General features: G+C 48.7%; 1 protein-coding gene across 1 annotated transcript in view; it reads left to right on the top strand.

Annotated features, from left to right (window-relative positions):
- LOC147112825 (fibrocystin-like) overlaps positions 1–18,829 on the top strand; it is a 28,241-nt gene extending 9,412 nt beyond the window's left edge. Inside the window, exons 4-5 of the mRNA XM_085998228.1 lie at positions 16,941–17,216; positions 18,368–18,829. Coding sequence (XP_085854354.1) covers positions 16,941–17,216; positions 18,368–18,595 — 504 coding nt within the window. The 3' untranslated portion in view covers positions 18,596–18,829. The remainder of the gene's footprint in view (positions 1–16,940; positions 17,217–18,367) is intronic.
- Positions 18,830–22,195: the final 3,366 nt, after the last annotated feature.

The raw sequence follows: 22,195 nt of genomic DNA, 5'->3' as shown, positions 1-22,195 counted from the left end.
TGTCACTGAAACAAGAAAAGAAGTGCTATCGCTGTGGTAAAATGTCACATGACCACAATGACTGTTGGTTTAAAGACAAAGATTGCAGACAATGTGGCAAACGAGGGCACATTGAAAGGGTCTGCAAAGCAAAGAAGCAGAAAACTGATACAAAGGCACACCAAGTGACTGAAAACAAGAAACCTTTCAAAGATAGATACAAGAAGGTACACTACGTGACTGGAGACAGTTCAGATAAAGAAAAAAGTGACACAGACTCAGAGGAAGAGGATCTGGCTTGTCTAAAACTACACAGTGTGAAAGAAACAGAGGATCACAGAATAATATGGGTTACTCCAGAAGTGGCAGGAGTTAGGCTGAAAATGGAGTTGGACACAGGCTCAGCTTTAACAGTGATCTCTGTACATGACTAAACATAGAACATAGAAGATAGGAGCAGGAGTAGGCCATTCGGCCCTGCTCCGCCATTCAACGAGATCATGGCTGATCATCCAAACCCTAGCACCCGGTCCCTACACCGACAGCCATCCCACCCAAGCCCTATCCCCGTAACCCCATGTATTTAATCCCCCCTAACACTAAGGGCCAATTTTTTATCATGGCCAATCAACCTAACCCGCACATCTTTGGACTGTGGGAGGAAACCGGAGCACCCGGAGGAAACCCACGCAAACACGGGGAGAATGTGCAAACTCCACACAAACGGTCACCCGAGGCCGGATTTGAACCCGGGTCCCTGACGCTGTGAGGCAACAGTGCTAACCACTATGCCACCGTGCTGCCCTCGACTATAAACGACTGTTTTCACACATACCGCTAAGGCCAACTAAAGTACTGTTAAAGACATACACAGGACAAAGAGTGTGCCCCAAAGGTAAAATAAAAGTGACAGTGACATACAAAGAAAAAAAAATACCGCAATTGAACCTCTATGTAGTGGAAAATGGAGGACCACCATTGCTGGGACGTGAATGGCTCAGGAAAATACAGTTGGATTGGCACACCATCCAAGCACTGTTTGTGTCAGCAAAGGAGGACAGCAACGCCACTCCTGAGAGACTGTCACAAATACTCTCTGACTCTCAGGAAGTGTTCAAGAAGGGAATAGGAACACTTAAGGGCATGAAAGCAAAAATTAAGATTGAGGAGAACGCAAATCCAAAGTTCCACAAGGCCAGACCAGTGCCTTATGCAATTCGCCCTTCAGTAGAAGCAGAGCTGGAGAACTTGGAGCAGTTAGGGGTCCTGTCCAAGGTGGATTGGAGTGAATGGGCCACACCTATAGTTCCAGTGATGAAGAAAACCTCCAGCACAAAACCAGGAAAGCCAAGAAAAGTGTGCATCTGTGGAGAGTTTAAAGTGACTGTTAACCCAGTCCTCCACACAGTACAGTACCCATTGCCTCGCATTGAGGACATCTTTGCTTCCCTGTCAAGAGGGGAATGCTTCACGAAGATTGACTTGGCCCAGGCCTATCTCCAAATGGAAATTGATGATGCATCAAAGAAGTACCTGACAATAAATATGCACAAAGGCCTTTACCAGTACAATCGGCTGGTATTCGGAATAGCATCAGCTCCTGCAATCTGGCAAAGGGCAATGGACCAAGTCCTGCAGGGGATCCCAGGTACTCAGTGTTATCTTGATGACATCATCATTACTGGCAAGAATGACAATGACCACCTTTCCAACCTTGAACAGGTGCTCATCAGGTTACGGGAGTATGGGCTCCGAGCGAACCGAGACAAGTGTGAGTTTTTCAAAAAGGAAATCTCATACTGTGGACATGTGATTGACAAGGACGGTTTACACAAGTCTCCAGACAAGATTGAAGCTGTGATTAATGCACCAACACCTGAAAATGTGTCTCAGTTGAGATCATATCTTGGACTGCTGAACTACTATCATAAGTTCTTGCCCAACCTATCCACAGTGTTACATCCACTAAATGCACTGCTACAGACAGGGTCACAATGGAAGTGGAGTGACAGCTGTGAACAAGCTTTTCAAGAGAGTAAAAGACTCATTACTTCAGAAGAGGTGCTAGCTCACTTTGACCCATCCTTACCTATTCGACTGGCATGTGATGCTTCACCCTATGGCATTGGTGCCGTGTTGTCACATAAGTTCCCAGACGGCTCAGAGAGACCAATAGCCTTTGCTTCAAGATCATTGATGACGGCTGAACGCAATTATGCACAGATTGACCAAGAAGCCCTCAGCCTTGTGTGGGGAGTCAAGAAATTCAACCACTACTTGTATGGTCAACAGTTTACACTGTTAACTGACCACCAGCCTCTCGTTTCAATCTTCAACCCAGGGAAGGGCGTTCCAGTGATGACGGCACAACGGCTACAGCGATGGTCACTCTTCCTAGGGGCTCACCTGTATGACATTGAATACAAGGAGACCAAGCAACATGGCAACGCCGATGGTTTGTCACGTTTACCACTGCCGACCTCAGAGGAAACTACAACAGTTGACTCAGCAGAGGTATTTCACACAACAATAGTTGAGCAGCTACCAGTGACAAACTCCCTCATTGAAAGAGAAACACGCAATGACCCTACATTGTCAAAAGTTTATGACATCACTGTGAAGGGATGGCCAGCGCATGGTGACTCATTGTTTCCAGCATTCTCAGCTAGGAGGGAGCAGTTATCAGTGTGTCGAGGAACACTGATGTGCGGCTTATGAGTTGTGATTCCTCCCAAGCTTCGTAACCGAGTGCTAGATGAACTGCATGAAGGCCACTTAGGTACTGTAAAGATGAAAAGCCTTGCCCGTGGATACGTGTGGTGGCCGGGAATTGACAAACAGATCGAGGACCTGACAAAGAGCTGCTCAGGATGTCAAAAGGTCCAGAACGCACCACCACAAGCCCCTCTCCATCCATGGGAATGGCCCTCATCACCATGGCAACGTGTGCACATCGACTTTGCTGGACCGTTCATGGACTCCATGCTCTTGATTGCAGTCGATGCACATTCCAAATGGCCCAAGGTCATTAAAATGAAATTAACCACATCTGAAAAGATCATTTCAGTTCTGAGGACCATGTTCGCTAGGAATGGCCTACCAGAACAAATCTGCACAGACAATGGACGACAATTTGTCTCTGACGAATTCCAATGTTTCATGAGGAAAAATGGAATCAAGCACTACACATCTGCCCCGTACCATTGTAGGGTTTTTTTTCCTGCTCTCTTGCCCGTTCTGGCCTCCTGCCAGGCTTCGTGCAATAATTACCCTTGAGTGGTTCGACCCACTCTCCCCTACGGTTCTAGACCTTGGACTTAGATGCAGAGAACAGTAGTGCAGAGAAAAGGACTCAATAGACCAGGCTGAATAGCACGAAATGGATGCTTTTATTTTTAAACAGTTTGAAGCATTACAAAATACATGTCATAGGCACAGATTAAAGTAACTACAATCATGCACAAATTTATGAACTTGACTCTATGGAAATGGGGAACACACGGCACATCGAAAAAGGGGAAACACATTACGATTTCCCTTAACTCCCTCCCCTATACCTAAACTAAGTTTTGACCTGGGGAACCTGGGATCATGCTCACCACTCTCGAAATCGCGAGAAAGGGGGTTCGCAGCCTTTTTGACACTGCTTTCCGTCGTCACGTGGATTTGGAAGCTTCTGGCGCAGTCGATATTTTCTCTCTCTCGAAGCGGTGGGGTAGACACAGCCTCGATGAGCGCTCGTTAAGGTTGAGATCCACTAAGTCGATTTGGGTTCATGGAGTAGACCCAGATGCAGGCTATGCACATGGGAGAATCTTGTGGCCTAGATCGCCAGTCCTCCAGAGGGTTTCTTCTCCGTCGGCCTGGGTCGTCGATGATCTCCCGACCCCAGTACCCGGGCCACCCTCGTCGTCTTCTCGTCGTGGCCGAGCCTTGTTTGGCTGAACACCGGCCACGTTGTCCCTTTTCCGAAACCGTCCGTCTTTAAAAAGACGAAAACGTTTTCATCGATCTGCCGAAGTGGAAGAGGCGCCGATCCGGGCACCGTCCGCCCTTCGTTCGTTCCTCGTAGAAGAAAGTTCTTGAAGAAATGGAAGCCTGAAGTCGCCCAACAAGAAGCCGTAGCAGTGAAGAAGTTCGAAGTTGTCCAAGTCACTTAGATGGACTTTCAATCCATAGTTATACTCTTTTGGGACAGTCTTATCTCCCGCCAAATCATAGTCCTGTCTTTGTATTAATTTTGGCGGGCAGAGATCTCTGCAGGGGCGCTTTGTCTTGTAACGGAGCCGGTGATAACTTGAACTGGCCTTCCTGGCCGATAATGTCTGTTAATGTCCTTTGCATTGTCACCGCGGCTCGGTTCGCATATTGATCGGTCCGGACATTTTCCTTGATGGCTGCTAAACGGTTTTTCCTTTGTACAATAAATGGGTATAAGTGTTTTTACATTGTCCGCCCATATCTTGATGGGCCCCATCCTGTACTTATAATCCATTGAATATGTATGCTGTTGCTCTGAGTTTCGGTTCCCAGATACTGGCTTTCGCGGGTTTACTGTCTTCAATCCACAAGCCTGTCTAGCTTGCAGTAACAGAAATAAACTGGTTCAGAAACTGATCACGGGGCCTGGCGGCCATTTTGTATGCCCTTTTATCAAAGGTTTTTCTGTGCAAGCTTACTTTGGTCAATAAACAGTCTTATTTTATCCAGTTTTCTTGCGTGATTTTTGCTGAAAATTTTTGAATCTTACAGGCCCCCCTGTGATACTGATAGCTTGCTTAAAGTATCAATCCTTGATGAGCAAATTTTCCCTGATTCCCCACATCCAAACATTCCTGGCACTTAACTATCTATGCCCCTCACGACACATGCAGTTCCCATTTCCGGAGAAAATGAAAATTACCTCATGCACATTTGGAATCATAGACAGCAAATCTTAAACTATAACACCTTCGCCTGTCAGATGGGCAGGGGTTGATACCCTTTTGCGCCATCTGCATACACCTTTTATTAATCAAAACTTAATAACGACTAATAACATAACAATGCTTAATTCCTTATAACCCAAACCAAACGCAAAAGAAAACACGGATGTTCAAAAGAGAAACAAAAACCAAAAAAAAAAAAAAATCTTAAAATGGATGGACTCTTAATCTTCTACTAGCAGCTTAAAGTGGGGTGTCTTCTTCCCCCATTCGCACATAGCGTTCTTTCCATTCGCCCGCGTTCTCGTGCCTCTGGAGGCGTTTGCCTCTCTTACAATGCACGAAGAGCAAAAATATCACAATTAAAACCTGACATCCTACTAGGATATGGGATGCTATTCTAATCCAGGCTGGGATTTCTATGTTGGTGAACAAGTCCCACCATGGTGGGATGGTTACGTCCAATATGTCTTTTCCTATCTCTAAAGTCTTCTGCTCCAGTGTGTAGAAATGTTTCTGCGAAATTATAACGGCTTTTAAAATCTTGGTGAGGTGTTCGGGAAGAGGGGGAATGACATAACCAAAATGCGCGACAAATCGTTGTAAGTCTGTGAAATTCTCTTTGATAGTGATGTGTACGGTGGAGGGCGCAGGAATGGGAACAATTCGTTGTTGTGCCACTTGAACCTCGGCCCTGGGTTTGAAACAGAAACTGCTATCACCGACCGAACACCACTCGTGTTGTCCATATCGGTACTGAGGCGCTGCAGTGGTGACGCAGTATGTCCCACCCCCGATATATGCTACCTGTGGGGGCACATGGTCCTCTGCCATTGCCTCCATGGTGCAATTCACCGGCTTCGCGCTAGCGGTTCTGAACCCGCACTGTGGTTTCAAAAAGGCATTCAAGTGCTGGGGACACAGGATGATGTGTGCTCCCCGGCTCCGACATCCCGAGAGGTCGGTGCCTGTCATCGTACGCTCCCATCTGATGACGTAAGGCGGGACCACTGCGTAACGAATGTGTGCGCCCCCCTGAATGACTCCAATGTTCTCTACTCTGTATACCGGGGCGGGCTTTGCTGCGGGACCCAACACCGGCATTCTTACTACTATTCCCATAATAGTGTGATTCGAATGTCCGCAGTCCACTGGAACTGGGTATGCTTCTGCGGCTAGCCTGAGCTGGCACGGGCTTAATGCATTCTCAAAAGGGTGGAGCACTTGCAAGTGCTTGTTGCTGATCCAGGACGGGAACAAACCCTGTTTTAAATCCTCAAGATTACTGCGGCCCTCGCCCAATAACCACGCCCCGTACAGCACACAGGCCTCGTTTTGCGCAGCTTGATCGGACGCATTCCGATCCTCCTTAATGAGTGCATTTACCGTTCTCGCGTGTTTCTCCAGCTCAGCAATTATGTCCTTAAAGCGTAGTGTCATGGCCTGGTCCTCATGCAACTCAGAACCCACTACCTTGTTTTCGTCTGTCAATATGTTCCTTAACTGGGCTTTTAAACCATTGATCTGTGTCTGCAGCTCCACGTTATCTAGAGCGTTGACAACAGATGTCCCGGTATTAAAAGCAGTGAATATGTCATTTACAGTACCCCTTCTTTGCCTCCCGACTCGATCCAAAACTTCTGGCGGTGTGGTGTATAATTTGTCTCTGTCGATGTCGGCAAAGTCAAATTCGTAAAATTGTCTAAACATACGGGTTAACAGGACCTGGTATAATTGTTCCGTTTCTTTGGGACACCACTCCGGCAATCTTACCTCAGTGAGATTTAAAATCACTGAGGCCACCGCGTAGTGTACCCCTTGGTACAGCACCTGACCGGTGGGTACCAATACTAAACCGTTCCCGGGTCCCTTGGTGGTGGTTGGGCACCCTCCTTTCTGGGCTAGTGCTACCGGAAGCGTGGGCAGCGGCTTGCGTGGGCGGGTGATGAGTTCAGTGGCGTTCACCGGAATAGGGGAGTATGGGGCTCCGCACGCTCGAGTGCTAACATCCCATCTCATCCCCTTCCCTTCATCCTGCCACTGCCTCTGGAAGAAGATGGACACGCCCTTGGAGCAGACGTGTCTCGAACCCCACATACAGACATATATTCCCTCATCTGGTTCCCACCATTTGTCCCAACACACACGTAATTGTCCGTGAGTTCCCGTAATAGTCCGATGGGTATTATTACCCAGTCGCTCCCACTCGACCGTAGAGTTTCTCATGTCCTTTCCCAGCTTTCGTAGCCACCACCATCGCCTTGGTGGTACGTTCCCATTGCACACCAGACAAATCCTCTTTCCCACGGTAACGCTGACTCTGGGCGCTAGGATCCTCACTCGAGGGCACGTTAATGAAGTCTCTTGGTAGGCAAAACCGAAATTGCTGGAATATTCCGTAGAATTCGTTCCCAGCCAACCTGGCCATCTCCCTTGGTGGAAGTAGGTGGCGGTTTCCTCTACCTCTCGCTCCCCCGTCCCATCCGTTGCGATGGGGGCCGTGTCCCCGGAGCACCCGAAAATGATGACGTCCTTGGTGCGGCCTCGGTAGGCCCACCCGCACCCGATCGCCATGAACGCGACGACAATCCTTTCCATCGTATCCCAGGTTTCTGTAACCAACAAAATGATGTAGCCGGGCTCCCGATAGGTGCTGGCCTAAATTAATTGGACGCGCGGGTTCCTGGACCCCGCTCCCTAACAAACACACATACCGGGCAGACCTCAAAATTGTACTCTTAACACCATATACTTTACATTCCTTAAACTATGACCATAATTACCTAACTTAACTTATGTACAGCGCCGCCCTCCGTGGGGCGGCTTTCCGAATCCCTATGAGGTCTGTCGTGTGCCACACCCTGCGGTGGGGCTGCATTGATCTTTGGCTTTGATCCCCCGCAGCCTGTCGCTGCTGAACGGGGATCATGTCTTCCTGGGGCTGCTTTAAACCGTGGTTGGGAAGGATGGGGAGAATCTGGCCAAAATTTTCTGGGCTGGGGCGCTCGAGCCGACCTACGAGGGGCTGCTTTGGGTTGGGCTCCCGGGGCCGATGGACCGGGGGTTGTGACTGTTACCGTTACAGCCTGTGGTTCCTCCACAGCTGCCGGCTCCAGCTCCCCACCCTCAGGCTCCGCCCCCCCGGGGTCGGGATCTGTGGCTTCTGACTCCACCTCACCTGTCCCTACAGGTAATGAGTCTCCGCCCCCACTCCCTACCTCCCCCAAGCTTGAGTCGAGGGCGGGACTGCCGTCCTCTGACTCTTCCTCCTCCGTGATTGGGTCTAAAGCGAGGTTGAGCTGTTCGGGCTCTCCCCTGCCTAAATCCCATTCAAAAGATGAGACCTCCCACTCCAATGGGATGGCCTCTCCCTTCACGCAGGCTACTGCTCCAGCCTGTGTGGTCTGTGACTCTGTTACAGGCTGAGGATCTTTGTTCTCAGACCTGGTCCCCTTTGGTGGCCCTTGTGTACCCGGTTTAAACAGTTTACACTGGTTGATGTGAAACCATTTGGTACGTCGGGGCGTCTTCACTGCATAAACCATGGGGCTGGCCTTGTCTACAATGCTGTATGGCCCCATGTACAGTGGTTCAAAACTCCCTACCCTGGCGTAGTTTTGGACCATGACCTGGTCTCCGACTACCCACTCTTGTTGTTTCCGAGGTTCCAACAACAGTTTATTTCCCTGGTGCTGTCTTCCCATGTTCCCAGCCGCCTGTCCATAAATCTGTCTCAGGCGCTCCAAGAGGGTTTGGGCGAATTTGTCCCGTTTCACCTCTCGGAGCTGGCCCTCAGTGAGCACCGGGGCTAGCACATGGGTGGGTGTTCGCATGATCCTTCCAGTCATTAACTCGTGCGGGGAATACCCCGTGCTTTTGGACTGGCTGGCTCGGATCCCCATGAGGACTAAAGGCAGGACCTCCGCCCATTTCTGGGGCGAGCCCATTGTCTCTTTCCTCAGCTTTTCCTTGAGGGTCCGATTCATACGCTCAACAATCCCGGATGACTGGGGATTGTATGCTACGTGCCACTTTCCCTCAATGCCCAAGAGCATGAGGGCGTTCTGCATTACTTGACCGGTGAACTGACTCCCTTGGTCGGACTCTACAAAACGGGGGAGTCCCCACCGTGAGAACACTTCCCGAATCAAGATCTTAGCAGTACCCAGTGCCGTAGCTGTTCTGCACGGGAAGGCTTCTACCCATTTGGTGAACACATCTACCAGGACAAGGCAGTACTTATAGCCTCCCTGGGCGGCGGGCAGGGGCCCTATGTAGTCGACCTGAATCGACTGCCATGGTCCCTCTACCCTCCTGATGTGCCCCATGGGCACCTTCCTTTTGTGGGGGTCTGGGTTGTTAGCAGCACACACAAGACAGCTTGCGCAGAACTCGCGGACATCGTCCCGAAGTCCCGGCCACCATCCCGCCTGCTCCACCCGTTGCCAGGTGACCTCAGGTCCGGGGTGTCCCGCTCCTGGACCCTCGTGGGCCAATTGCAGGAATTCCCTTCGGTGCTGCTGCGGCACAACCCACTGCTCCTCTCGGAACAGCATACCTTCTTTGACTGTGAGGGCTGCCGTACTGTACGGACCTTCTACCTGTTTGCCCTCTGTGATGGCTTTTAGGACTGCTTTTAGGGCGGGATCCAGGGTTTGGATGGTCTTTAGGTCTGGGGGCGGTGTCACCCCTGTGTTCCCGGGAATTCCCTCCCTGCCTTGGATCGCCGCCACGGGTCCGGGTTCGTATGGGTCCCAGAGAATGCCGTTGCGGGCACCCTCCCTGGCTAGCGCATCCGCCTGCTGGTTGCCCTGACTGCGGGGTTCTGTAGTGGAGTGAGCCTTCACCTTATGGATGAACACCTCTCCTTTCTCCCCCACAGCTGCTAGGATCTTCTCCAGCAAGGGCTTAACTGTTAAAGGCCGCCCGTCCGCGGAGGTGTACCCGCGTCGGGACCAGATGGCGAGGTACTCTGTACACGAATTGCACGTGAACATGCTGTCTGAGCAAATCGTGTATGGGGTTGGGAAAATCTCGGGGTGGGTAACCACGTACGCCACCGCGGACAGTTCAGCCTGCTGCGCGCTCATAGTGCTGGGGAGCTTAATTGCCAGGGCAATGTTTGCCGCAGGGTCATAAACTCCACACCCTGTGAGTCGCTTGCCGTCAGCTACAGTGCTAGAACCGTCTACGTAGATCTCGCGGCCTGTGGGATGTATCCCGGCCCGTAAACCTATGTTAACTTCCCATACCCCTTCTACGGAACATTGATGGGCTGTCCCGGGATATGCCATATTGGCTGCGAGCCTTGGCGCGCAGAGGCCTTTAACTTTGAGATCCATCTGGGAAAGGAGGAGGGTCCAGCGCGCAATCCGAGCGCTGCTTACGGTCCCATCCTTAATCCTCCCGTCCAGAAGCATCTTCGTGGGGGTGTGATGGGTGAGGAGCGTAATGGGAGAGGTCCCTGTGAAGATCACTGATCTGTTCACAGCCCAATGCGTGGCCAGGAGATGCCGTTCGCAATTGGAGAAACTCCTCTCCACATCCGTGAGCACCCTGGAGGAATAAACTACTGGTCTTAGCTTGCCGTGCCGCTCTTGGAGCAGCACTGCGCTCAGGCTGTCCCCACTAGCGGCTACCTCCAGAAAGAACTCCTCTCCCCCATCTATGGCCCCTAGGGCTGGCGCAGTCTGCAGATCTCTTTTCAACTTCTCGAATGCTGCCTGGCACCCCTCGTCCCAAGACCACTCGACTCCCTTGTGTAAGAGTCGAAGTAGCGGGGCCGCTGTGGCAGCATAGTCCTCGATGAAATCTCTGCAGTACCCGGTCAATCCCAAAAAGGACCTTACACCCGTTACTGTGTTGGGAATCGGCAGATCTTGTATAGATTCCCGTCTGGCCTTATCTATGGCTCTTTCCCCAGCGCGGATGGCCAGACCCAGGAATTTAACTTCCTGCTGGCCGATCTGGGCTTTCTTTGGGTTTACTTTGAAACCCTTCCTTTCTAACAGTTCCAACAATTCGGCTAACAGTGGGCCGTGCTGCTCCCTTGTATCTGTGAACAGGAGTAAGTCGTCCACATACTGCACTATCTGGTTGGGCTGGCTGAACTCTTTCAAACTCCCCGCCATGCACTGATGGAAAATGCTGGGGCTGTTGTGAAAACCCTGTGGTAAGCAGTTCCAAGTGTACTGTTGCCCTTTGAAAGTAAAGGCAAACTTGTACTGGTCCTCCCGCCGCAGCGGAATGGACCAAAAACCGTTCGAGATGTCCAGCACCGTGAATGTGGTCGCCGATGCTGGAATACTCCCTATTAAGTCTGCAACTGCTGCTACCGTGGGCGCGCAGGCTGGGATATTACTATTGAGGACTCTGTAGTCCACCGTGGCTCTCCACGAATTGTCCGGTTTCTTTACCGGCCATAATGGGGAGTTCACGTGGGTGGCTATCGTCCTCAACATGCCCTGCTGTACCAATGAAGATATTGCTGTCTCCATGTCGGGTTCTGCCTCCTTGGGGAAATTATACTGCTTTTGGGGTCGGATCATGGGGTCCCCGTCTACGCTGACTTCGAACCCAGTGACTCTCCTGCAGTCGTGCTTGTGGGTGGCGAACGCGGTCAGATTTTCTGACACACGCGCCTGCAAGTCCGTTGGGACGTTTGTTACCATGAGCTCGAGATCATAACCTCCTGACGGCTTCATAGTGCACAGGGCCCCCTTTTCTTCCTTCCCCGGGATTACGACTACCTTACCTAAACCGCCCTCGGCTCCCCAGAGACAGTGATTTCTCAGGTCCACGAGGATCCCGTGTTCCACCAAGAAATCAGCCCCAAGGATGCCTTTTCCCCCCCCCTCATTCCACTTCAATAGGATGCACGTCCATGTGGTGTGGAGCGCTCCCAACTGAATGGAGAGCGGGAGGGAGTACGCGCCAGCCTGTTCTCTACCTGTGAAACCCGCTACTAAATATGGAGCCTGGGCGGACAGAGGTGAGGCAAAAGGTTTGTCCGTGTGGATCACGGTACACGAAGCTCCCGTATCCAACAGGTAACTACCCCTTTGTTTCTCCACCTCCATCTCCACCACAGGTCTTCTCCAAGCGTCATAGCGGAGCGGACACAAGTAGACGGGCTGCGCGGGCATCAGTCATTTAGGTGTTTCGGCTGGGGTCTCGGGGGCGATAGGGCTGTTAGCAACCGCTACCTTCCCCTGCCAGGTCATCAGAGACTGCATAGTCTCCAAGACTGACTCGATCGCAGCGGGGTCCACAACCGCACCACCCCCTTTATTCGGGGCAGAGGCTACGGTTGGGTTCTGGACTGGTGTTGGGGCAGCGGCCTGCACTTGTGGTTGTGCTGGTGTTGGGTAAACTCTCGGGCCGTTGGCGACTCGGGCTTGGGCTTGATCTTGGGCTGCGGCGAACGCTCTCTCCCTCTTATCCTTCCAAGGATTCCTACAGTCCTTGCGCCAATGACCCTCCTTCCCACACCCGTAACAACTGCTATTGGCTTGGGGATGGCGATTTCCCTCCTGACGCCATTCCTTTTTAGCAGAGGCTGCGGGTCTCACCTCATGCACCTTTCCTTTCACAACAGGCGTTTTCTTGCCCTTGTTGTTTCTATAACTGATCGTGAGCTGATCTAGTACTACTTCCTCCGTGGAGCGGGCGTTAGTGGGGTCAAACCATGCTTTGGCCTGTTCCTTCACTACTGGCAGGCAACCTGCTACCAGGCACCGAAGCCAGTGAGCCCTTTGTTCGCCATCCAGCCCGGCCCGGGCCGGCCCGCCCGGGCAGCTGCGCCGATACACTGGCCACAACCTGTCGGCGAAAACCCGTGGGGGTTCTCCCTCTAGCTGCACTGTCTTTTCTAAACGGAGGAACGGAGTTCCGTCCCCCTCTCCCATGATCTCCAGAATCTCATCCCGTAGCAACTCATAGTCCCTGTGCCCTCTCTTGCTCTCGTCAGGGAGACACTGGAGGAGCGAACTGTCCAGGGAGAACAGCAGCATTTTAGACTGTTCAGCCCCGTCGCAGTCATTGACTGCTGCAGTCTGCTCCACGTCCCTGAAATGCACGGAGGGATCTCCTGACTCGGAGAGTTTTGGGATGTGACTTATCATCTCTCTTAGCTGTCGTGCGCTATGAGGCATTATGATCTGACTCTCAAGGGGTCCGTCATCGCCATTTTCTTCATTTGGACCGAGCTTCCGGTGCCTCGTTGGACACAACGGCGCTGGCCCCGACTCTACTGTCTGGGGTTGCTCTACCTCAGGGCTCTCTTTCTCTACCGCCTCCGTCTCCTGTCCCGGAGTCCAAGACTCCTCATAGGCAGGAGGCGCAGAGGGTTTGGGGGTTGGTACCCCAACTGCCTCTTGTGGAATCGGTCTTTTGGATTCCTTGGCTAGCAACAGCTGACTCGCTGGTGGATTTATGAGACACACCAACCCGTTTGCCTTCGCTAGGGCCTTTCTCAGGTCCTCTAGCTCCCTGCGGCAAGCGCTGTGGTCGGTGTTCTCAGATCTATCCTCCATGGCCATCTTGTATGCTGCCCTGGCTCCCAGGAGCTTTTCCTCTTGGGCATCTACTTGTTTGGCTAGACGGAAACACCTCTCTCTCATTCTACCTTCACTGGCCTTGGCCTCAACGACCTGACATTTTAAATATTCTACCCGGGTTTCGTGGCAGCGAATTACGGAGCGGCGTTCCTGATTCAGCGCGTCAAGCGATTCAATCAGTTTTTGACCTCCCGCAACCTTTTCCTCTACGTCTTTAAGCAAGCCGTTGATCTGGACTGTCTGTGCTGCAACTACCTGGTCCAAAAGCTGGACTTGCTTCTTGTAGCACATCAGCCAGACCGCCTTTTCTACAGATTTCTTATGCTCTCTGCCCGCTGTCCACTTGATGGCTGCGTCTAGCGGGCGCCTATCCCTTAGTAGATCAGATATCCATTGTTTTGTGAGGTTGACTTTTCCGAAAACATAATCTGCTATTCTTTCATCCGTCACATTTCGTTTATTCAGATCTTGATCTAACACACTACTTTCCTGCTGCCAAGGTCCTGCCGCGGTCGCCATTTCTGTAGGGTTTTTTTTCCTGCTCTCTTGCCCGTTCTGGCCTCCTGCCAGGCTTCGTGCAATAATTACCCTTGAGTGGTTCGACCCACTCTCCCCTACGGTTCTAGACCTTGGATTTAGATGCAGAGAACAGTAGTGCAGAGAAAAGGACTCAATAGACCAGGCTGAATAGCACGAAATGGATGCTTTTATTTTTAAACAGTTTGAAGCATTACAAAATACATGTCATAGGCACAGATTAAAGTAACTTACAATCATGCACAAATTTATGAACTTGACTCTATGGAAATGGGGAACACACGGCACATCGAAAAAGGGGAAACACATTACGATTTCCCTTAACTCCCTCCCCTATACCTAAACTAAGTTTTGACCTGGGGAACCTGGGATCATGCTCACCACTCTCGAAATCGCGAGAAAGGGGGTTCGCAGCCTTTTTGACACTGCTTTCCGTCGTCACGTGGATTTGGAAGCTTCTGGCGCAGTCGATATTTTCTCTCTCTCGAAGCGGTGGGGTAGACACAGCCTCGATGAGCGCTCGTTAAGGTTGAGATCCACTAAGTCGATTTGGGTTCATGGAGTAGACCCAGATGCAGGCTATGCACATGGGAGAATCTTGTGGCCTAGATCGCCAGTCCTCCAGAGGGTTTCTTCTCCGTCGGCCTGGGTCGTCGATGATCTCCCGACCCCAGTACCCGGGCCACCCTCGTCGTCTTCTCGTCGTGGCCGAGCCTTGTTTGGCTGAACACCGGCCACGTTGTCCCTTTTCCGAAACCGTCCGTCTTTAAAAAGACGAAAACGTTTTCATCGATCTGCCGAAGTGGAAGAGGCGCCGATCCGGGCACCGTCCGCCCTTCGTTCGTTCCTCGTAGAAGAAAGTTCTTGAAGAAATGGAAGCCTGAAGTCGCCCAACAAGAAGCCGTAGCAGTGAAGAAGTTCGAAGTTGTCCAAGTCACTTAGATGGACTTTCAATCCATAGTTATACTCTTTTGGGACAGTCTTATCTCCCGCCAAATCATAGTCCTGTCTTTGTATTAATTTTGGCGGGCAGAGATCTCTGCAGGGGCGCTTTGTCTTGTAACGGAGCCGGTGATAACTTGAACTGGCCTTCCTGGCCGATAATGTCTGTTAATGTCCTTTGCATTGTCACCGCGGCTCGGTTCGCATATTGATCGGTCCGGACATTTTCCTTGATGGCTGCTAAACGGTTTTTCCTTTGTACAATAAATGGGTATAAGTGTTTTTACATTGTCCGCCCATATCTTGATGGGCCCCATCCTGTACTTATAATCCATTGAATATGTATGCTGTTGCTCTGAGTTTCGGTTCCCAGATACTGGCTTTCGCGGGTTTACTGTCTTCAATCCACAAGCCTGTCTAGCTTGCAGTAACAGAAATAAACTGGTTCAGAAACTGATCACGGGGCCTGGCGGCCATTTTGTATGCCCTTTTATCAAAGGTTTTTCTGTGCAAGCTTACTTTGGTCAATAAACAGTCTTATTTTATCCAGTTTTCTTGCGTGATTTTTGCTGAAAATTTTCGAATCTTACACCATCCAGCTACAAATGGCTTGGCAGAAAGATTCGTACAGACTTTCAAGAAGGCCATCAAAGCAATGTACAGCGAGAATCTACCACTGCAACACAAGATAGACAATTTCCTCTTTGCTTATCGGAACGCAGTACATGCAGCCACTAATCAGACTCCAGCGATGATGTTTCTGAACAGGAACCTGAGATCTTGCATGGACCTTCTTAAACCGAATGTACGTCGTGATGTAGAGAACAAACAGTTCAAACATTTGAATGCTAAGCCAACAAGAAGCTTCAGTGTGGGACAGTCAGTTCTTGCTCGTGATTTCCGGATGGAAAAGTGGCAACCAGGGACAATATCCACAAGAGAGGGACCACTGATGTATACTGTGGATGTGGGAGAGAACGTTTTGAGACATCATGTTGACCAAATTCTGGATGTTAAGGTGGAAAACACCCCTATACCTCGCCCAGACTCACCTGACATGGAAACAGACACTCCTGATTCATCAGCATCAGCACCAGCCTCATCCACAGCTGAGAGCTCTACCTGTGCTGATAGCTCACCTGATGCACCTGTACCTGTACAGTCTCATTCCCCAAAGCAAAAGAGTCTGGAGAGATGTTACCCAGAGAGGCAGAGGAGGCCTCCCCAGAGACTTGACTTGTAAAAGGGTTGTAGACAAAATAAAATGTTATGTTGGAATTTGAATTTTGTTACTTTTAAAAAAACAAAAAGGTTACTGTAAAGACAGGCTCTCTATGTTAATTATAGAAATTTTGTGTTAATATACTATTAAACTAAAGGGGGAGGAAGTGTAATGTATACAACATTGAAGGGACTACTTTTGCGGATGTACATCCTTAGTTGCGAGCGTATATAACAGACGCGTATCGATTTGTACAGTCAGTGCCGAAGTTCCAGTTAACCAGTAAAGATCACTTGAAGTTACTCTCAGTCTCTGCTGCTTTATTATTTTATGTAGTTGTGTATAAAGGTACAAACACAACAGCACCTATCATGCTTTCTCCCTGGCCTCAACTCTACAAATCCTGTCCTGTGATCCCACAATGGGAGCAAGAGAGGTTATAACCTATTACAAAGGTGTTGCAATATCTTTAAATACTGCTGTTTAAATATTAATCTTTCTCGTCAGAAACCATGCATCCGCATTATTAATATATCTTACACACAATGCAAATCAAATCAAATGGTTACAGCACGGAAGAAGGCCCTTCGAGCCCGTGCCAGCTCTCGGCAAGAGCACTTCAGCTAGTCCCAGCTAGCAATTAAGAATAAAACAAAAAACTGGCATTAGTTTGAAGAAGAATCCCCATACCTTTGAAAAGGTAAGGTTCTTTGGGTTAATAAGCTGAAATTTGTGCCACCCTCATACTTTGATCAGTGTTTGTGTTTTTCTTTGAAGGTGAAGATTGCCTCCATCCCAAGTGCTATCTCCAAATGGGCAGATAAGTGGGAATTCAACTGGGGTGAAGAGTGGCAGCAGAAATCCAAGAAAGTTCAATTGAGTGGAGGAAGGAAATACTACGTGGAAGCAATGTATCATGGGAAGACCCTTGCCACAGAAATGAAAGTTGGCATACAGCTGCATAATACTTGGTTAAATCCAGAGGTTGTAAATACATACTACAGGGAGAGACAGGAGATTCGAGTCAGAGTGGACTGGCTTCCAGAAATACAGGTAAGTTGATGTATATTTCATAGTACTGTATTTGACAGGCTATGCAATAGCTCTTATTTTGATTGCATCCACAGGGATAGGCAGCAAGCGAAAGGTCGGTCAATGTATTCATCCATGTATTCTTTAAGTACCTCTTCTGAGGGTTGAAGCAAGATAATATTGTCCTAAAATTTACATAAGTGGCAGAAATGGTATTGTACACCTCAAGGCAAAATATGAGCATGTACAGTTTGAAAATAATATCCAGTAAGTAGATGACAAATTAGGCAAATGCAAAGCAGTTACTCCGGCAATAGGGTTTCTGCCCCCTAGCATTGTTAAGTGTAACTGCTTATGCAGAAATGTCAATGTATATACAGTTACGTTATTTGGGGATTTTACAATTGAGTTACAAATAAAATTGAGTTGGCAAAGGTTTGGATTTGACTTGGGCTGATCAAACTGCCTTATATCTTTGTCAGGTTGTATCGCCATGCCCATTTAGTGTTCTAAAAGAGTAATAAATTATTTTAATTATAATAGCAGCAATCGAGCTGCTGGATGAAATTGGGACATTGGCCAACATTGAGGCCAGCAGACGATCTAAGTCAGGATGTTTCAGACGTTTACCATGACGTTTTCTTTGAAAGGAGGATTTTTTTTTAAAGTTGGTAAATAAAGCATACTCTGTCTTTTCCCTACATCCCTCCAGTTGCACAATGCTAATTCTAACTCTATGGGATTGAGATTGGTGTGTGGGTGGGGGGTGTGGGGGGGGGAGGGTAGCAATTGGTAGGGCAAGATGCTGTAGGCCATGTTAGGATAATGAATTTAGCCCAAAATTTTATTTTGTGACAGACTATAAATCAACATGAAGTTTAGATGTATGGAAATTGGAAAATAAATGGGAATAGGTTCAGCCTTGGTACCATCCAAGGTTGAATAGCTCATTAACATTATGAAGAATGTCCTGCTGGGTGAAGTGATGGAGAGCTGTCAGGAAGTAGTGAGGAGAACTCCAGCAGGCCTTTAACCCTGCAAGTTTAGGAGAGCAGAGATAATTGATTCCCCCCCCCTCCCCCAGTGACAATAACATCATAGTCTTGCATTTGTTTCTCTAATTTGAGTCTCAGGAGTAGAACGGTAACAAGTGTGTGATTTGTGTTTTACAGAGTCTGAGTGTAACTGGTACAGGATGGATGAGTCTGACTTGGGAAAATGTTTCCAGCAGCTTTATACCAGCCAATGCTACTGCTGCTCAGGTGGGTGCAGTGGAATTATATGAACTGAGAATTCAGGGCTGTCATTTCTTACTACTTTTGTACCATAGAATGGTAGCATTAGTTCCTGAGAGTCAATCTAAGTTTGGCTCCTTTCCAATATGGCAAAAAAAAACATGAATGTTCCAAGCATTTTTAAAAAAAGGGCACATAGCAACACAAAACCCAAACTGGCTAACTAGTTAGGTGCAAGGACAAATTAGAATTAAGCAAAAATAATTTTACAGATTAAATGAATATAGTTCACAGGAGAACAGAGACAGATATTGTGCACAATTAAGGGAAGTGAAAGCAGCTAAGTGATTAATGGAGAAGAAGGTAGTAGACAATTGCAGTAGCAATGGCAAACACCTTTTAAGCTACGTTAGGAGTCAAAGGATCAGTAAAGGCTGTATAGGGCCATTTAAAGATGTCTTAGGACAGATTTGTATCGACTCTCAAGGTATGGCAGTGGTGTTAAATGATCCTTCGTATCAGTCTACACTCCTGTGAATGATACTCAACTACCCGCTACGGGGTGCAGGGAATGATTTTTGCTATGGCACCTTTTCGCAGTGAAAGCAAGTGTGTGGGGTTTTGGAAGCTTCACTTGACATTTTTAAGAATTGCTCTTGCTTTCTTCCGGCAGTGTGGGCAGTGCGATCAATCACACTGCAGAAGCAGACTGTGAATTTTGGAGCTTCCGCCCTCCCCCAGTCCCAACCAATGCCCAGCTGTACCTGGTGTACAGCGTTGCTAAGATCCAGGTTCCACCACCAAGTCCAACTGGTCCTGCGGACATCATGCTACAAAAATGTACTTCCCAGCCCCCGGAATTTTTGGACCTCTCTGTTTAAAATACTATCTCTATCCTGTCTCTTGCACTTTAGAATATGGAATTCTTGAGAGCATAATTAATGAGAGGAAACAGTTAGGTGATGCTGCCCAGTCCACTCCATTTAATACTTGCGAGTTAAAATCACGCTAAGTGAGATCAATAACAAAATTGTGATCCCATCTGGGTTAACAAGCAAACAAAGACATTTCTTTTGAACATGTTAAAACATCTACACAGCATAATTTCAACCCTTTTGAGTTTACCACCATAGATATACAATGTAGTTTAAGTTTAATTAAAGAAAAATCTCCTTTTCATGATCTGAGTGATAAATAAAACTCTCATTAATCACCATAATGGGAGCTAGCCTGCACATTATGTGGATGTTTCACAGTACAGTGTACAATTACAATGCAAGCAGTATAACAGAGTGAATTACTATGCCGTGGGTATTGGTTTAATCACTCATAAGCCAAACTGACATGGATTTTTAATGCATACCGTATATGAAAATATATTAATAAAAATGAACACAAGGTTAAAATATTCTGCTTGTGAAAAATGACTTTGAGTTTAACTACCCAACCGGTAAGAATCACTCACATTAATAAAATTTCCAAATGGTTGATCCTTTAAAAAATGGACTGGTTGATTTGCTTTATATTTTGGGATTGAATGCTGACATATTCACTGAAATGTTGCTGGTCACAAGTCTGGAATTACTTATATAAATTATTCGCTCGGTGGACTAAGATAAAAGAAAGAAGCCAGGAGTGATGGTTTAACATTTAGGTCCCAATGGGTCCAGTTAGGGAGTTAGTTGGGTTTTCACCTGGTGATTCACACTTCACAAGTGCGCATGAGCAGACACTGGCAGGGACAGCTGTGAAGAGTTCCATCGGGGTGCAATCCTCTCTAAGCTCTGCTTAGTTGGACACAAATACTGAACCCCGGGGGCCATCATTGAGAAGGAGACTGCTAGAGGTGCATCAGCAACTTAGCAAGGTACTGACAGATGTGCCACGCATACTCTCCACAATAGCGGAGGAGTTCAACTCGATCGCTAGTGGATTGGTGGCGTAGGGAATTGCGGGAATGTCTGCCATGGGAAGAGTGTTCGCCTCCATGGAGCTTCAAGCAAGACTCTCAAATCAAAATCAAATCAAATCAACTTTTATTGTCATTGTTAGTGCACAAGTGCAGTACAACGAAATGTTGGCTTGCGGCTCCCGAGAGTGTACATTTAGATTAAGACATTTAAACATTCAACATACATTTGGCTTGTAATACATTAACATAAACATAACCATAATAAAGTGCATTGGCAGATGTGCAGGCTTTAGAGTTTATTTGTGGAGTTCAGTAGGATGACAGCCCTGGGAAAGAAGCTGTTCCTAAATCTGGTCGTACGGGTGCGACTGCATCTGTAGCATCTCCCAGATGGCAGGAGGGCGAACAGACTGTGGCTGGGGTGGGTAGGGTCTTTGATGATGATGGACTGTGACCTCCGTAAACAGCATTTCTGGTATATGTGCTCTGTGGTCGGTAGCCGGGTGCCGGTAATGCGTTGGGCAGTTTTGACTACCCGCTGCAGGGCTTTCCGGTCATAGTAGCTACAGCTGCCATACCATACTATGATACAGTTTGTCAGGATGCTCTCTGTTGTGCAGCGGTAAAAGTTAGAGAGGATCAGGGGTGACAGGTTACATCCCTTCAGCCTCCTTAGGAAATATAGGCGCTGCTGGGCCTTCTTCACCAGAGAGGAGGTATTGAGGGACCAGGAGAGGTCTTCCGTGATGTGGACTCCGAGGAACTTAAAGCTGTCCACCCTTTCCACCACAGCCCCATTGATGTGGATGGGGGTGTGACTTCCGCCTTTAGACTTCCTGAAGTCCACAATGATTTCTTTGGTTTTCTTGATGTTAAGGGCCAGGTTGTTATCGGCGCACCACTTCACGAGATGCTGGACCTCCTCCCTGTAGGCTGACTCATCGTTGTTGGTGAAATGAGTCCAAGCAGGTCATGACCATGGCCATGCAGACTTTGGATGCCAACTTGTCTGGCGCCTTAAACAGGATGACATATACCTTAGCTGTGGCCTTACAAAGCGTCACTGATCAGCACCAAGCTGCTCTCCAGCAGAGTGGTAGGAGTGATGTGGCGCTGGCCCAGGTGAGGGATGATGGCCAAAGGGGATACGGAAGTGAGAACTCCACTAAAAGCATACCCACTTCTCACTCGTTGCCTCCCGTACAGCCCCCCCCCCGCCAGGCAGTACCCAACATGCTGCCTTGTCTCCCGACGGCCGAGTCTGCCCCTGAACAGGTGCAGGTGGAGCAGTCTTTGGTGGGGCTCTCGGGGACTCCAAAACGCACAGGGCTTCACCCAAAAGCATCTCGGCAGGTAGCTGAGCAGTCTGCCTCTACCTCTGCTGAAACCATACAAGATGCACCATATAGAGGCGGAAGGAAGCGTAGGTTGAAGAAATTGTAATTCATCAATTATAATGCCTCATAAAATTTAATGGTTAGCTCCACTTCCACATCTTGCCTATTATTGTGTCCTGAGTGCCAACTCGCCCTTTCACTTGTTTCATAATGAATGTCATTACATGATGGGACCCATTGGGCAGATATACAATGGGCAGATGCGTGGTTTAGTGCAAAGGGAGGGGGTGGGTTGGTGCTGGTGGTGGGAGCGTAGTGCAGGATTTCATTTGTTATGTTTCACACTAGGTGATATTAGGGCATCCCGGACAGCAATGTAAGTGGCTATTCTGGCGATGGGTGCCCCATTTTCCTCCTCTTCCTCCTCTTTGTTCTCCTCATCCGAAGATGAGTGGTGAGTCCTTTCATCCTCCTCCACCTGCAAACCTCTCTACTGTGCACGTGTTGATCCCACCA

This window comes from Somniosus microcephalus, chromosome 9 (genome assembly GCF_052327205.1).
Source record: "Somniosus microcephalus isolate GS21.2 chromosome 9, FLI_Smic_1.0, whole genome shotgun sequence".
Classification (NCBI taxonomy): Eukaryota; Metazoa; Chordata; class Chondrichthyes; order Squaliformes; family Somniosidae; genus Somniosus; species Somniosus microcephalus.
This window is presented reverse-complemented; position numbering and strand designations above follow the sequence as displayed.